A 16,765-nucleotide genomic window follows, 5' to 3' on the forward strand; every position below is an offset into this window, starting at 1 on the left:
GGGCTTGGTCTAGTGGGATTGCCTTACAAGATATATGTATGGCGGCAGGCTGGGCCTCCCCGTCAACATTTATAAGGTTTTATAACCTAGAGGTTCCCACTTTACAGGCTAAGCTGCTTTCGGTCTGATAAATCGGTATTGTCTGCCCCGATGTTTTCGGCCCAGAATACTGAAACTGCTTGAGCAACGCTCGCTGATCGATCATGCAGCTCTATGGGCAGTGTGTAAGACCCATAATATTCACCAGACTAGGCCGAGTTTCGCCCTGGCTGTGTGTGAAACACTATCTATATAATTGCTCCTTATAGGATGCTATTTATTATAGGAATGATGCTATTCTAGCCCCTCTTCCTGGACTCTCTGTGAGTCCCATTATGATCATGTGCTATATGGGCCCCGGGCACCTGCCCTTGGGACTTTGGTACTGGATCTCAGCACGCACAGCGTTTTACACTGTGTTCCCCATAGCGTAATATATTACGCAGTACGAGAGAACCTCTCGTAAGAGAACGTACTCGGTTACTAACGTAACCTCGGTTCTCTCTAGAAGAGGGAACGAGTACTGCGTATCTTGCCGTGCCTGCAACACACTCTGGTTCGCTCCGGGGATGAAAACCAGCTATACCAGCCTCTCAAGCTATATTTATAGCCCAAGGCCACGCCCGTTTCGGCGGGACGTGACGCAGTGGGTGCGAAGCGCCCTCATTGGAGCTGATGTCACGACGGGGCCTTTCGATAGGCTGCTGCAGTTGCCGCAGAGCAGCCAATAGGCGCGCGAGCTGTTTCGCCTATGTCTGCGTGCTGCCACAATGCGTTTTACATTATTCCAAAATTAAGGATAATTTTTGGCTTCAGTATCTCGCGGAAAAGAGATTTCCCCATAGCGTAAGATATTACGCAGTACTCGTTCCCTCTTCTAGAGAGAACCGAGGTTACGTTAGTAACCGAGTACGTTTCAGTCAGGGCTCTGGCTGGGCCATTCAAGAACAGTCACGGAGTTGTTGTGAAGCCACTCCTTCGTTATTTTAGCTGTGTGCTTAGGGTCATTGTCTTGTTGGAAGGTGAACCTTCGGCCCAGTCTGAGGTCCAGAGCACTCTGGAGAAGGTTTTCGTCCAGGATATCTCTGTACTTGGCCGCATTCATCTTTCCCTCGATTGCAACCAGTCGTCCTGTCCCTGCAGCTGAAAAACACCCCCACAGCATGATGCTGCCACCACCATGCTTCACTGTTGAGACTGTATTGGACAGGTGATGAGCAGTGCCTGGTTTTCTCCACACATACCACTTAGAATTAAGGCCCAAAAGTTCTATCTTGGTCTCATCAGACCAGAGAATCTTATTTGTCACCATCTTAAACTCCATGCGGGCTTTCATGTGTCTTGCACTGAGGAGAGGCTTCCGTCGGGCCACTCTGCCATAAAGCCCCGACTGGTGGATGGCTGCAGTGATGGTTGACTTACAACTTTCTCCTATCTCCCGACTGCGTCTCTGGAGCTCAGCCACAGTGATCTTTGGGTTCTTCTTTACCTCTCTCACCAAGGCTCTTCTCCCCCGATAGCTCAGTTTGGCCGGACGGCCAGCTCTAGGAAGGGTTCTGGTTAGTGATGTGACATTTGAACCGAGGCATCGGAGCTTGTGTCGAGAAAAAATGGGCGTGCCAGATGAAGCCGCGATTCGAGGCTTGTGTTGTTAACGTGAAAATCACGTGACTAATGACAAACGAGGCCTCGGTTTGTGTGGATATGTCATCGGTTCGGTCCGAGTGTCGCTTCCGGATAAAAGGCGGTTTGAAACTCGCGCCACCTTGTGGGTGTTATCAGGAGTAGTAGAAGCAGTTGTCGTAGTGTCAGAGAGTCAGAGAGTTAGATAACTATCATTGTCATTGTACTGGTTCAGAATGAATTAATTTGTCTGCTATTTCTTTGCACAGTAGCTAGGTGTCACTAGTGAGCAATGCTGAATGAAGCTTCGAGTAATGAACCTTTGGCTGAAGCAATGGGCTGCGAGGTTTCAGTGGTTCAGGAGGCCTCATTTTGCCATCACTAGTTCTGGTCGTCCAAAACGTCTTCCATTTAAGGATTATGGAGGCCACTGTGCTCTTAGGAACCTTAAGTGCAGCAGAAATCTGTGCCTTGCCACAATTCTGTCTCTGAGCTCTTCAGGCAGGTCCTTTGACCTCATGATTCTCATTGGCTCTGACATGCACTGTGAGCTGTAAGGTCTTATATAGACAGGTGTGTGGCTTTCCTAATCAAGTCCAATCAGTATAATCAAACACAGCTGGACTCAAATGAGGGTGTAGAACCATCTCAAGGATGATCAGAAGAAATGGACAGCACCTGAGTTATATTTATATTTATGAGTGTCACAGCAAAGGGTTTGAATACTTAGGACCATGTGATATTTCAGTTTTTCTTTTTTAATAAATGTGCAAAAATGTCAACAATTCTGTGTTTTTCTGTCAATATGGGGTGCTGTGTGTACAATAATGAGGAAAAAAAAAGAACTTAAATGATTTTAGCAAATGGCTGCAATATAACAAAGAGTGAAAAATGTAAGGGGGTCTGAATACTTTCCATACCCACTGTACATATATATATATATATATATATATATATATATATATATATATATATATATATATATATATACTTTTTTTTTATGTTATAGTTCAGTTCATCAGAAGAGATCAGAACCAGAGCCCAGCTGTGTGTCTATGAGGAGTGACGCGTCTATGATTCATCCAGTACATTTTAAGATTGAAGATACACAACATGATCTCAGGTATTACATTTCTATAAAAATATGATTACAGTATGGCATTTTATATTATCAGAACATTATCAGTAATATATTCTATAAGATATAAACAATGTACAAGAAGAATGTTTTAATGTTATATTTTAATGCATACAGTATAGTGTTGCTCACACAGAGAGAAATCTGTGAAATAACTCATTTCAATGTACAATTTTTGTAATAACAGTGTAAATTAAATAATCATGAAGAGTGATTGTTTTATTGATAAATGGATATGTAATATGTTGAATATGACAAATATGTTTAACTTTAAACTCGGTTATAGTTCAGTTCATCAGAAGAGATCAGAATCAGAGCCCAGTTGTGTGTCTATGAGGAGTGACGCGTCTATGGGTCATCCAGTACATTTTAAGAGTGAAGATACACAACATGATCTCAGGTATTACATTTCTATAAAAATATGATTACAGTATGGTATTTTATATTATCAGAACATTATCAGTAATATATTCTGTCAGGATTGTGGGTGAGGGATGAAGCGAGGACTCAAGTGCAGAGTTGATGGGCTTTATTTTAATAAAAATAAAACAAAATACAAACAAAAACTACCCCGAGGGGGAGGATTTGACCACACAGCAGGGAAACACGCTGTGTACATACGACGTAGAAATGACAACGAACCAGCACAGGACTGCAAACACAGGGAGAATAAATAGGGAGCAAACAAGGCAGGTAACGAGGGAGGACAGGTGGGGCAAATGAACCAATAATCAGGTAAAAAGGTAGGTGGGGCTAGACAATAAACAGGAGAGCACATGGCACAAGGAAACATGACAAGCCATGTGCTCACACCAAACTTGACAAAAACACAAGCACAAAACGAGACATGAACACGCAGCTAATGAAAACTCATAAGCCACGTGTTCACACAAAACATGACAACAAGAAAGCACACAGCTAGTGTAAAACACAAGCTGTGTGCTACACAGCATGAGACACAACATGACATGAAAGCACGCGGCCGATAAAAAACACGAATCGCGTGCTACACAAAACACGTGGACAAGAGCGTACGGCCCGAGCGAACTCGAAACCGCACGCTCACATGACAAGACAGAGCGCACAAAAACGAGCGTAAGCTCATCCTGTGCGCTCACTACAGAAAACAAACACGCAAAGCATGGATGTCTGAATCCCGACACAGAACCGAAAACCAAACTAGATCGACGTGCCGGGATCCAAACACCATGCCCCGCACATGTAACAAGGCACGTAGACAAGTGAGTGCACGGCTCGAGCAACCGTGCACTCAGACAAAGACGAGACAAAACCGGGAGTTTTGTGTCAGACCTCTGTCACAAAACCAAGAATTGAACTAGACAGAAGTGACAGAACCCTGACAATATTCTATAAGATATAAACAATGTACAAGAAGAATGTTTTAATGTAATATTTTAATGCATACAGTATAGTGTTGCTCACACAGAGAGACATCTGTGAAAGAACTCATTTCAATGTACAATTTTTGTAATAGCAGTGTAAATTAAATAATCATGAAGAGTGATTGTTTTATTGATAAATGGATATGTAATATGTTGAATATGGCAAATATGTTTAACTTTAAACTCTGTTATAGTTCAGTTCATCAGAAGAGATCGGAACCAGAGCCCAGCTGTGTGTCTATGAGGAGTGACGCGTCTATGGGTCATCCAGTACATTTTAAGAGTGAAGATACACAACATGATCTCAGGTATTACATTTCTATAAAAATATGATTATAGTATGGCATTTTATATTATCAGAACATTATCAGTAATATATTCTACAAGATATGAGAAATTCTGTTTGGACATTGCTTACAGTTATTTTTATGTGTAGCTAATATTTTAAAGGGGTCATATAATGGTACATGCACTTTTACAAGTTGATTGCACTGAAATGTCTGTTGGCAGTGCCTGTACACAACCATCCTATCATGATTAAAATCCATCCAGTGGTTTTGTTTTAATCTCTTTATATGTTTGACCATCTATGAAATCAAGCCGTTCGATATTGTGACGTCATAAGATCGTACGCCCCTCCCGCGATTGTGATTGACAGCCGTGCTTCAACACAAGACCCGCCCTGAGCAAGCTGTGACAGCCGTCGTCATAGTAGTCCGCCATTGTTGATATGCTGGAGTAGAATGGCGTCTACACGATTGTGGTGTTCTGTTCTTAGATGTAATAAGGAACACAGCAGTCATTTGGATGTTCCTAAATCTGAGCCGTTATAGATGCAGTGGCTGAGTTTTGTTTTTGAAGCGATATGCCCAAAGGATTGACGCGGGGATTCCCTCACGGGGATTCCCGCTTTCATGTTTGCAATCATTTCACACCAGACAGCTTTACAAACGAGAAAAAACGGATCGGTACCAACGTGTTACTGCTGAACCTCCAGAAGATGTGAGTGTAATGTTTTATTAACCTTTATATTAGTATTTATATTAATCTTTGCGAAATTTGCAAACCTTGCTGCAGGCTTCAGATGAATGCATCTAAGGTTTACACTCAGGGTACATTACAGCATGTTTTCTATGTACGACGTTCTCAATATAATTCATAATCCCACGTTTATAATGAACAACGCGTGGTTATTGTGTTACAAACGGTGTACGCACAGAACAGAGGGGCGGGGTGAGCAAAGCTCATTATCATTTAAAGACACATGCACTGAAACGGCGTGCTGAAAACAGAGCTGTTTTTGACCAGGTAAAATTAGTGTTTTCTTACAATACTAATGAGAATTTTTAATTAAAGTATATTACAAACTTTTAATTTAGACCCTAAAGAATCATATTAGCTTGTACAAAAATGGCATTATATGACCCCTTTAATGTATGTAGTGTTACTCACACACGAGAGACATATATGAGAGCACTTAGTTCATTTTACACTTTTTTTTATCAACATTGTGAAAATAAATTCTTTAAGGATAAATGAATATGTGATTTTTGAATACAGTAATTCAATGTATTAACTTTAATATTATGTGTAACAAATTAGCTCAAAGGGGAAATATTAACACTAACTCATAATTATCAATTATGATTAATTATTAATATTTGGACCAGTTAATTGGATTAACTTGAGGTAGCTAAATTAATATTACAGTCAATTAATCAGTTCCAACAAACTCTTTTGATTATTAATTTATTCTAAGAAAAGCGTATCTTTCATGGCCACCCTTGGGGGGGATCCCAAGTATCAACTTGAAGAAGCAGCAGTTGAGGCCAGGAGAGAAGAGAGGGAAGGGCTAGCGAAGAGGCCTTTTAAAGCTTGACAAAGGTCACACCTTGCAGGGCTGGCTCAACCAATAAGAAAGAGGAAAATTTCTGAGCGGGAGTTTCCTCTGTGGGGAGGATTTATGAGTCTCTGTTCTAAGCGTGGTCATTTGCAATGGCACGCTGGATTGGTGTCTGATGACGAAACTAAGAAAGATTCTTGTAATACTAATATGTTGAACAGCTATCGGCATATCATGTACACAATCATTTCGATCTTCAAAGTACCAGTTTATAGAGAACAAACATGGTATGCGTGAGGTTACGTTGACTGTTGGTTCTATAATAAAGTACCCTGTTCACATTGGTAAGAGTCATAAAACCAACTTATCTGATCGTGGTCATGGTAACTAAGACCTTCTTGTCCTGTTTGGGGGGATGGGGCCACAGATCCCAGAGTGAGGTCTTTTGTTCATTTCATTTGTTCATTATCATTTGTTAAACTATAACAAATACTTGGGTCTGATTTGTCTCAGTCGTTACATATGTTATAGTTCAGTTCATCAGAAGAGATCAGAACCAGAGCCCAGCTGTGTGTCTATGAGGAGTGACGCGTCTATGGGTCATCCAGTACATTTTAAGAGTGGAGATACACAGACTGATCTCAGGTATTACATTTCAACTAAATTTAAGATAAAAAAAAATTCATTGTGTTTATTAATACTGTGGTATTTTAATTTTACAGCCATGAAGTCCTCAACAGGTTTAGATCAAATCTGATGAAGAAGTTTGAGTGTCTGTATGAGGGAACAGCACAGCAGGGAAACCCAACACTCCTGAATGAGATTTACACAGAGCTCTACATCACAGAGAGTGAGAGTGGAGAGATCAGTAATGAACATGAGGTGAGACAGATTGAGACACAATCCAGGAGAGCAGCAACAGAGGACACACCGATCAAATGCAATGACATCTTTAGACCTTTACCTGGACAAGACAAACCCATCAGAACTGTGCTGACAAAGGGAGTCGCTGGCATTGGAAAAACAGTCTCTGTGCAGAAGTTCATCCTGGACTGGGCTGAAGAGAAAGAGAATCAGGACGTCCAGCTCATATTTCCACTTCCTTTCAGAGAGATCAATCTGATAAAGGACAAAACACTCAGTCTTTCAGATCTTCTTCATGTCTTTTTCCCTGAAACTAAAGAAATGGAAATATCCAAAGACAAATATAAAGTATTGTTCATCTTTGATGGTCTGGATGAGTGTCGTCTTCCCTTACATTTTAAAAAGAAGGAGACTTTACGAGATGCAAACAAAAAGAAATCACTGGAAATGTTGTTGACGAACCTTATTGTGGGGAATCTGCTTCCCTCTGCTCTCATCTGGATCACCTCCAGACCAGCAGCAGCCGATCTCGTCCCCTCTGAGTGTGTCCATCGAGTGACAGAGGTACGAGGCTTCAATGATCCACAGAAGGAGGAATACTTCAGGAAGAGAATCAGTGATCAGAGTCTGGCCAATACAATCATCACATACCTTAAGTTATCAAGGAGCCTTTACATCATGTGCCACATCCCAGTGTTCTGCTGGATCTCAGCCACTGTTCTAGGGATGAGGTTGAGCAAAGTGGAGAGAGGAGAGATTCCCAAGACTCTCACTCAGATGTACACACACTTCCTGATCCTTCAGACCAACATCAAACATGAGAAGGACTATGAGAAGAACGTGAAAGATGAAGACATGATCCTCAAACTGGGGAAACTGGCTTTTCAGCAGCTTGTGAAAGGCAATGTGATCTTCTATGAGGAAGACCTGAGAGAGTGTGGCATTGATGTGACAGAAGCATCAGTTTACTCAGGATTGTGCACTCAGATCTTCAGAGAGGAGTTTGGCTGGTATCAGGGGAAAGTCTTCTGCTTTGTTCATCTGAGTGTTCAGGAACATCTAGCGGCTCTATATGTGCATCTCTCCTGTACATACAACAATAGAAATGTGTTTGACACAATCCCCAAACAGAGCTTGCGGTCTAAGTTTAAGGACTGGTTTCAACTCAATTCACCAGAAGAACATGTGTCATTATCTGCGCTGCATCAGAGAGCTGTGGATGAGGCTCTACAGAGTAAAAATGGACATCTGGATCTTTTCCTGCGCTTTCTTCTTGGTCTGTCAGTGGAGTCTCATCAGATTCTCCTACAAAGACTAATGAAAATGACAAGCAGATCTGACAGCAATGAGGGAACAGTTGAGTACATCAAGAAGAAGATCAGGACCAGAGACTCTCCAGAGAAATCCATAAATCTGTTCCACTGTCTGAATGAACTGGGTGATCATTCACTAGTGGAGGAAATACAACAGTATCTGCAATCTGGAAGAATAAAGGAAGCCAAACTCTCCTCATCTCAGTGGTCAGCTGTAGTCTTTGTGTTATTGACATTACATAACAAGCTGGACACGTTTAATTTAAGTTATTTTGTTGGAAGAGACAATAAAACTGAAATACTAAAGGTTCTTCAGAAGCTGCTTCCTGTGATTAAAGATTCCAGATCAGTTCAGTAAGTATCAATTAGAACAATCAGTTCACTGTTAAAATATTAAGAAAATAAAAGTTCATAAATCTTCAGTGCTGCAGATGTTGTCTAGAGTTCAGTGGTCAGTATTTGATGTGTTTCTTAATTAAACCGTGACAATGTAAAATTCCTTCTTGCATTGAAACAAAGTCAGAAAATTTGTGTATGAATAAATAATTCAGGTTTACTAGTTGAATGTTCTTGTACATTAAGAAGGAATTTAAATATTTAAAATAAATAATAAAATAAATTAATACCAAGCAAACAACTGGAGAAACAGCTTATTTATGCTCAGATCTCCGAAAAAACATTTGATGTATGGTTTACATAGCAGTAATACATTTAAATTTTACTATTAGATGAACAACTAGATTAAAAAGTTTGTCGAGACAAACTTTAATTTGGCTTGAGAAAGTTTGGACCATAAAGTTTGAAGAAGTTTAAAGTAGTTTGAAGTTTAAAGTAGTTTGAAGTTTAAATTGGTTTAAAGATTAAATTAGTTTAGAGTAGTTTAAAGTTTAAATTAGTTTGAAGCTTAAAGTAGTTTAAAATTGTTTAAAGTTTAAAAATAGTTTAAATTAATTTAAAGTTGCTTCTAGTGGGTTGTTAAGGAGTTCTGGGTAGTTGCTAATGTGTTGTTCTATGGGTTGCTAGAGTATTCTGGGTGGTTGTGAGGGTGTTGCTAGGCGGTTGCTATGGTGTTCTGGGTGGTTGCTATGATGTTACTAGGCGGTTGCTATGGTGTTCTGGGCGGTTGCTAGGCAGTTGCTAAGGTATTTTGGGTGGTTGCTAGGCAGTTGCTAGGGTCGTTGCTATGGTGTTGCTAGGGTACTCTGGGTGGTTACTATGTGGTTGCCAGGGTGTTCTGGGTGGTTGCTATGAGATGGATAGATAGGTAGATACTTAATTGAAGTTTATTAATTTATGAGTTTAAGAATTAATAATAAGTCTATGAATTCATGAGTTTATAAATGTATGAGTTTATAAGTGTATGTATTCATGAGTTTATAAGTGTATGCATTCATGAGTTTATGATTTTAGAGTTTATAAGTTTAAATGAGTCTATGAGTTCAGAGTTTATTAATTTATGAGTTTAATGCTGCGTTCACACCAAACGCGAATAGCGCATCAGTTGGACGCTTGAACATTTTGCATCCATTCGCGCGTTCAAAGCGAATAGGACGCAGGTATAAAGCGAGTGTTTGAAGCGAAATTGACGCGTGTCCGAGGCGAAATCCGCTTCTTGTGGGAGGGGCAAGTGCTAGGCAGTTGTCTGTTTGCAAGATGGCTGATGTTGATCGAGCATTCATCGAGAGAGTCACTGCTCGTATTTGCTCTGGAGAGCAGAACAGCGGCGTAGGGGTCATCGTCGCCGTACTTGGGTCCACCAGACCCTCCAGAGGCGTACCCAGTTTGGCGAGTTTCACCACTTGCTCCAGGAGCTGCGCCTGAATGACGGCAGCTTTCAGCGGTACTTCCGCCTGTACCGCGCCCAGTTTGATGACCTGTTGTCCCGAATCAGAGCGAGGATCACCCTCGCCCTCACCCACATAATCCGTAATTTATTTTTGTTTTGATGATAAATGGAGCCAGCCTCCAAAAGTAATTAACCTGTCCTGTGATTTTTTTTGTTTCTCACACAACACTGTCCAGACACGAACTATGTTCTTATACACTAAAGTATGTTGGCTGTCTTTTCATTAGAATAATAATGTTTCATATAATCTGGATTTAGATATGGAATAAATAGCATTCAATACAAAATGAATATGTCTCATATATTGAAATCAAGTTTTTATGTGATAAAAGATTTGCATTGATTTTACTTCACCATGTGACAGCAGCAAGCAGGCTCCGCGGCGCGGCGCGAACAGAGGTAAAAGTTCAGATTTTTCAACTCGGGCGTCAGACGCGAATTCGCTTCAAACGCGTGAATGCACAAAAAGCACCAAATAAAATCACTTGCGCTAGACGCTCAATTCGTGTCTACCGCACCGTGCTAAACGTCTCATTCGTGCCGCAGGGCCGTGTCTTTACATTGACTTAACATGGAAATCACACTCTATTTGCGTAAGAATCAGCATAAGAGTTCATAAGTGTATGAATTCATGATTTTATAAGTGTATGAGTTAATAAGTGCATGAATTCATGACTTTATAAGTGTATGAGTTTACAGTTTATAAGTTTAAATGAAGTAAATGTAGTAGTTTGAAGTTTAAATTAGTTTAAAGTAGATAGATTTTATTTGAAGAATAAATTAAATTAAAGTAGATTGAGTTTATTAGTTTAAATGAGTGTAAATGGCTCATAGAATATAGAATGGCAGTTTGATTGAGTCTAGGGTTTGAAGGAGTTTAGATTGGAATTTTTGACAGTTGGAGAGTTTGAAAATCTGAACATTCCGCAATGTTAAGTCAATGGGAGTTTTTCTGAGTTTTGATCGTCATTTTTAGGAAAACTGGAAGTCCGATCAGTTAGAAAAGATATAGCACTAAGTCAGAACAGTCTGAAGGTCTGAGCCGAGTTTGGAGTAGGTAGAGTTAAAGCTCTAGGAGGAGTTTGAGTCCGAAATTTTGGGTCAGAAGAATAATAATAACTAAAATTATTAATGTACATTTCCTGAAGCAAATGTGAGTGGTGCTTGCAGTGGCAAAATTCGGCATGGTTAGGCTAGGGTGTTTCTAGTGGGTTGCTAAGGTGTTCTGGTTGGTTACTAGAGTATTCTGGGTGGTTGCTAGGGTAATTTGGGTGGTTGCTAGGCGTCTGCTAGGGTGTTCTGGGTGGTTGCTAAGCAGTTGCTAAGGAGTTCTGGGTGGTTGCTAGGCAGTTGCTAAGGTGTTCTGGGTGGTTGCTAAGTGGATGCTAGGCTAGGGTATTATTGGTGGTTGCTAGGGCATTGCTAGGGTGGTTTGGGTGGTTGCTATGGTGTTGCTAGGCAGTTGCTAGGGTATTCTGGTTGGTTGCTAGAGCGCTGCTAGGGTGTTCTGGGTGGTTGCTATGGTTTTGCTAGGTGGTTGTTAGGGTATTCTGGGTGGTTGGTAGGGCGTTGCTAGGCGGTTGCTAGGGTATTTGGGGTGGTTGCTATGGCGTTTTTAGGTGGTTGCTATGGTGTTCAGGGTGGTTGCTAAGGTATTCTGGGTGGTTGCTATGGTGTTACTAGGTGGTTTGTAGTTGTCACAGATGGTTACTATTGGAGTTCTTAGTTTTTCTGTACTCCCAACCCCCATCTCTATATGATGTTCTGATGCAGAGATATAGGTCTTGTAAAATGGTTGCTAGGGTACTCTGTTTGGTTGCTAGGGAGTGGCTTGGCAGCTGCTAATCATGAAACTCCAAAGGCTGCTTGTCAGTATGAATGATATAAACCAACTCCCATGCCTCTAAGACATTCAGAATGGAAGCAGTGACTGCACACGCGCGCTCGCTCGAAAGCTGCACGCACATGGCGACCGAGTCGATTTCCATACCGATAAAAGAGATCCTCTGCACGGGGCTCTTCTCCCAGTTGACCCGAAGGCCCAGACGAGCTAGGTGCCGGAGCACTAGGTCCCTGTGCTCGCAAACCTGATCTCGAGAGTGAGCTAGGATCAGCCAGTCGTCGAGATAATTCAGGATGCGCACCCTGTGTAGCCGAAGCGGCACAAGGGCTACCTCGACGACCTTCGTAAAGACGCGAGGAGACAGGGCTAGCCCAAATGGGAGAACAGCGTACTGGTATGCCTGTCCCTCGAAAGCAAACCGAAGAAACGGTCTGTGTCGAGGAAGAATGGAGACATGGAAGTAGGCGTCCTTCAGGTCGATCGCTGCGAACCAATCCTGCGGCTGGATGCATTTGAAAATGCGTTTGGCCGTGAGCATCTTGAACGGGATCCTGTAGAGGGACTGATTCAAAACTCGCAAATCCAGGATTGGTGGGATCCTTGGTGGGATAAGGTGGCGATTTCCGCACGCATGGCAGGGGTATTGCCACCGACCATAGTGTAGCGGACTCCCCTGAAACGGGGAGGAGATTGTGTGAACTGAATCGCATAGCCGAGCCTGATGGTCTTGGCAACCCAGCGGGACAGGTTGGGAAGCTGAAGCCAGGCTCCGAAAAACTGTACCCTGTACTGTTGGGCAGCGAAGCGGTATGACTGGCCCGGACTGGGGAGGCGGAGCGTCCCGGTGTGGGGGCACAGTCATAGACTGTGAGACCAGGAGACCTCCTGACAGAGGAGACCAGGGAAGGACGTGCGTTCCACTGGGGTCTGCGGGAGTCACAGGAGGGCGCCCTCGGTGGCGAACAGACGGCGACTGGGTGGAGGCAGCAGCTTGTCGCCGGGGCAGTATGTGCTTAATAGCCTCAGTCTGTTTCTGGGCAGCCGAGAACTTTTGGGTGACGTCCTCGACTGCGCCGCCGAAAAGGCCTGCCTGGGAGATAGGAGAGTCGAGCAGACGAGTCCGCTCGGCATCTCGCATATCCGCCAGGTTAAGCCACAGGTGTCGTTCCTGGACCACACTAGTGGACATCACCTGACCAAGGGAGCGTGTGGTCACCTTCGTCGCCCAGAGAGCGAGTTCGGTGGCGGCACGCAGCTCATCAAGGAGCCCTTGGTCAGCTCTGCCCTCGTGCATGTCCTTGAGCATCCTGGCCTGATAGACCTGGAGGATGGCCATGACATGCAGCGAGGCGGCGCCCTGCCCCGCAGCTCTGTAGGACCTCGCCACGAGAGTGGATGAGAGTGGTGCTTTGGGTCACCACGCCACGTCGAAGCACTCTGCGGACACAGTTGCATCGCAACAAAGCGTTCAACGGGGGGAACCCCAGTGTACCCGTGGACCGCGGCCTCATGAAGGGCAGAGAAGGCGGAGGGTTCCGCGCTAACCCGGTGCTCACGGTGGCCCGGGAAAGCATAGCCGTCAGTTCTGGATCCAACTTGGACGGTGCTGGGACCCCAGAGGGCGGCAGCACAGCCGAATCATCATCTCCAGAAAAATCCAGCTCGCCTTGTGATGCGGCGATCGACATCGATTCTTCCTCTGGAGCGCCAAATGCGATACGAGGCACATCCGTAGACGGCCCTGCGGCAACATTTGAAACACTCGCGGGTTGCTGAGCTGCAGAGGGGGGTGTGGCCCGAGGAAGCATCATCGGGGCAGTGTTCCACACCGTAACCCTCAGATCACCCTGGCCACCAGCCAAAGTGTCACTTCTCGTGGAGGGGACAGATCGGGGTGTGGCAGAGGGGACTCTACCTTTAGACAGGTCACGGAGTCTCAATCTCGGCTCAGCGATGGTCATGTTCCCACAGTGAGAAAATGACTCATCCATGAAAGCTGCCTTTGCGTGTTCTAAGCCCAAACACAAAATGCAGCGATCATGCCCATCAGAAGAAGGAACGGAACGACTGCACCCAGAAACACACGGGCGAGACATCTTTAAAAAGACGTGCCCGTGCAAGCCTTTTGTGAGAGGAAACTTTGCAATCTGCGCCGAGACGGCCAGGGAGAAACACACAGGCTGGATGCAGACCACTGCACAGATCAGCAGGCAGGAATGTGAAACTAGCTGGAATCGCCTATGACACCAACACAGGCTGGAAAGTAGCTCGTCTCGAAGAACACTCGATGATTCAGAGAATGCAGGCTACAGGAGTGAAGAGGACCTCGTGGCTCCGAAGCAAAAACATGTCTGCATGTTACGGCGTACTTCCTTATATACCCACGAGGTAGGGCAGAGTTACGCATGCAAATTCTGCAGACCCATGGCATTTCCACTGCCATTGGCTCGTTTTGTAATACTCGAAGGTGATAGGCTTCTAAGCGAAACCCCCATTTCGTCGTCACTGACATAACTCGTAGTGACCATGAAAGGGAACACTAGTGATGCCTTGCCTTTGGTAAGCACCACTAATAATAGTAAGTTTAAATACAATATCAGTAAGTTGGCTCTCTCAAGCCAACTTAATAAGTTTAAATAGGATTTTAGTAAGTTGTCTCTCGTAAGCCAACTTAATAAGTTTAAATAGGATTTCAGTAAGTTCGCTCTTTCAAGCCAACTTAATAATAATAAGTATCCAAGAGAACACTAGTGATGCCTTGCCTTTGGCAAGCACCACTAATAAGTTTAAGTACAATATCAGAACTCTCAAGAGCCACATTACTTAATGTTTAGCTTAAAGTTTACTAAAACTTCACATTTTTATTTTACTGTGAGATTGACAATTAAGAATAAAATCACTGAGTATCTGAAATTAGTGATGGTTCTCTAGTAAAGTGCAGATTTAATGTGTAGCAACAAATCTTACATAAGAAGAATAGCAATGTACAATGAGACATTTAAGATTATTTACAAGTCATTACTTTTGCAAATATTTGGAATGGAATTTCAAAAATATATTGATATGAATATTTTTCTATTTATCTATTAATCTGTTGTGAGTATCTATTTTGACATGCCGTTCTGCAGCGTGTAATTGGCCATCAGTCCTCTCAGCAGCAAGAAAAACTAAATTTTTATTCAATGGATTATGTATAGCCTCGAAAGAGCGCTCCCTTTACAATCATTATTAAGCTGTCACTCATCTCAGTTCACAATCTCACAAAGTTCCATCATAATCAATAAAGTTGTCTACACTGCATAAAGAAAATCTGTCTTTAGTTAATGAGAGGATTCGCGAGCGTGAAGAACTCGGAACTGAACAAAAAAGAGATCAGCAAAAATGTCTGTGATTGGCTACATTTCTTACCGCTGCAAAAACACGTTGTATATAGAAACATGACTGTGGCGAGCAGGACGAGGCCGAGGGCCGTGAGAGAGCAATTAATTAGGCTACAATGTATGATTAATGATGAGTGATGCACCGGTCTCTGACAAGGAGTGGAAGCATAAAAGGAGGAGTGACAACAGTGAAGAGCGAGAGAGGTCCAGACCTGAACTATTTTATTTGATGTTGTGTTTTATTAGCCTCTGTGTGGCAGTCGACTGTGAGGGACTGCTGTCTTTACTTTCGTTTTATTTATTTTATAAAAATATTTTGAATGTTCCCCCCTCTTCCCATAACATCTAACTTTGCTACAATGACCATGAACCTTGGATAAGAATTTTACATTGTTAAATTATATTGGAATTAAATTAAAGCTAATTAAATTATGCTATTTGATTTACATCTCTCTACAGGTTGAGTTGTTGTGGCGTCACAGATGAAGGTTTTGCTGCTCTGACTTCAGCTCTGAGATCAAACCCTGAACACCTGAGAAAACTGAATCTGTCATTTAATAAAATAGGAAAATCAGTGAATCTGCTGTCTGATGTACTACAGAATCCTCACTGTAAACTGGAGAAATTAGAGTAAGATCATATTTGACTCTCACACATTAATCACAATGTAAAGTATATTTGCGCTCTAGCAAAGAGGAGCTACGCCTCCAGCGAGGAGGAGCCAGCACGTAAGCGCCACTCATTTCGCCACCTAGTGGCTATTAATGTAATGAAGCTCTTTGTCCGATTATAACTAATGCCGAGTTCAGACTGCACGATTTAGCCCCGATTTTGGCTCGCCGACAGGTTTTGAGAAATCGCCGACAAATGCCCGAAATCACAGGCAAATCGGTGCTCGTTCACGCGAGTGACAATCACACAGTGTGAAAGAGCAAAGACGCGATCTGAGAGAATCGCCGACGCCCGTGAGATATTTGGCATGCTAAATATCTGGACCTGTCTGCGATTCAAAATCCTGCTGTGTGAAAGTGTTCTGACTGAAAACTACATCGGCGATGACCGACAGCCAATGAGAGAGCAAGATACAGAGCAGCGGGGAGTTCGGGGAGGAGTTATAGACCAGAATATCAGTATTTTAATAGATATATTTAAAATTATATCAAACAGAAACAAAGCACAAACATTTGCTTGACCAGCAGCAATAGCAGCACATTGCAAAATTATTTATTTACCCCCAACTCTCTTTGCAGAACACACAGTCCTTGCTCCCCTTGTCTTCCCAGCCATTTCTTCATGCATAATATGTTTTTCTTTGTCTCCTTTTCGCTGCAAATCAGTGCACAGACAATTTGGATAGCTTCTTGCAGGCTATAATTTTTAATAACAATTTCAGTCTCGCGCGAGAACTGCGGTCTACGCACGCGGGATTTTGCGCTATTTCCTTATCACTTCTTGCGTGTGTTTGGTTGTGAA

General features: G+C 42.8%; 1 protein-coding gene across 1 annotated transcript in view; it reads left to right on the plus strand.

The window, feature by feature from the left end:
* Positions 1–6,461: 6,461 nt before the first annotated feature.
* Positions 6,462–16,765, plus strand: part of LOC309505875 (NACHT, LRR and PYD domains-containing protein 3-like) — a gene marked incomplete at its 5' end in the record, with an annotated part of 43,712 nt that continues 33,408 nt past the window's right edge. The window contains 4 exons of the mRNA XM_082179338.1: positions 6,462–6,481; positions 6,578–6,691; positions 6,769–8,577; positions 15,752–15,922. Coding sequence (XP_082035464.1) covers positions 6,462–6,481; positions 6,578–6,691; positions 6,769–8,577; positions 15,752–15,922 — 2,114 coding nt within the window. The remainder of the gene's footprint in view (positions 6,482–6,577; positions 6,692–6,768; positions 8,578–15,751; positions 15,923–16,765) is intronic.

Source organism: Leuciscus leuciscus (assembly GCF_965113295.1).
Source record: "Leuciscus leuciscus genome assembly, chromosome: 9".
In the NCBI taxonomy this organism is placed as follows: domain Eukaryota; kingdom Metazoa; phylum Chordata; class Actinopteri; order Cypriniformes; family Leuciscidae; genus Leuciscus; species Leuciscus leuciscus.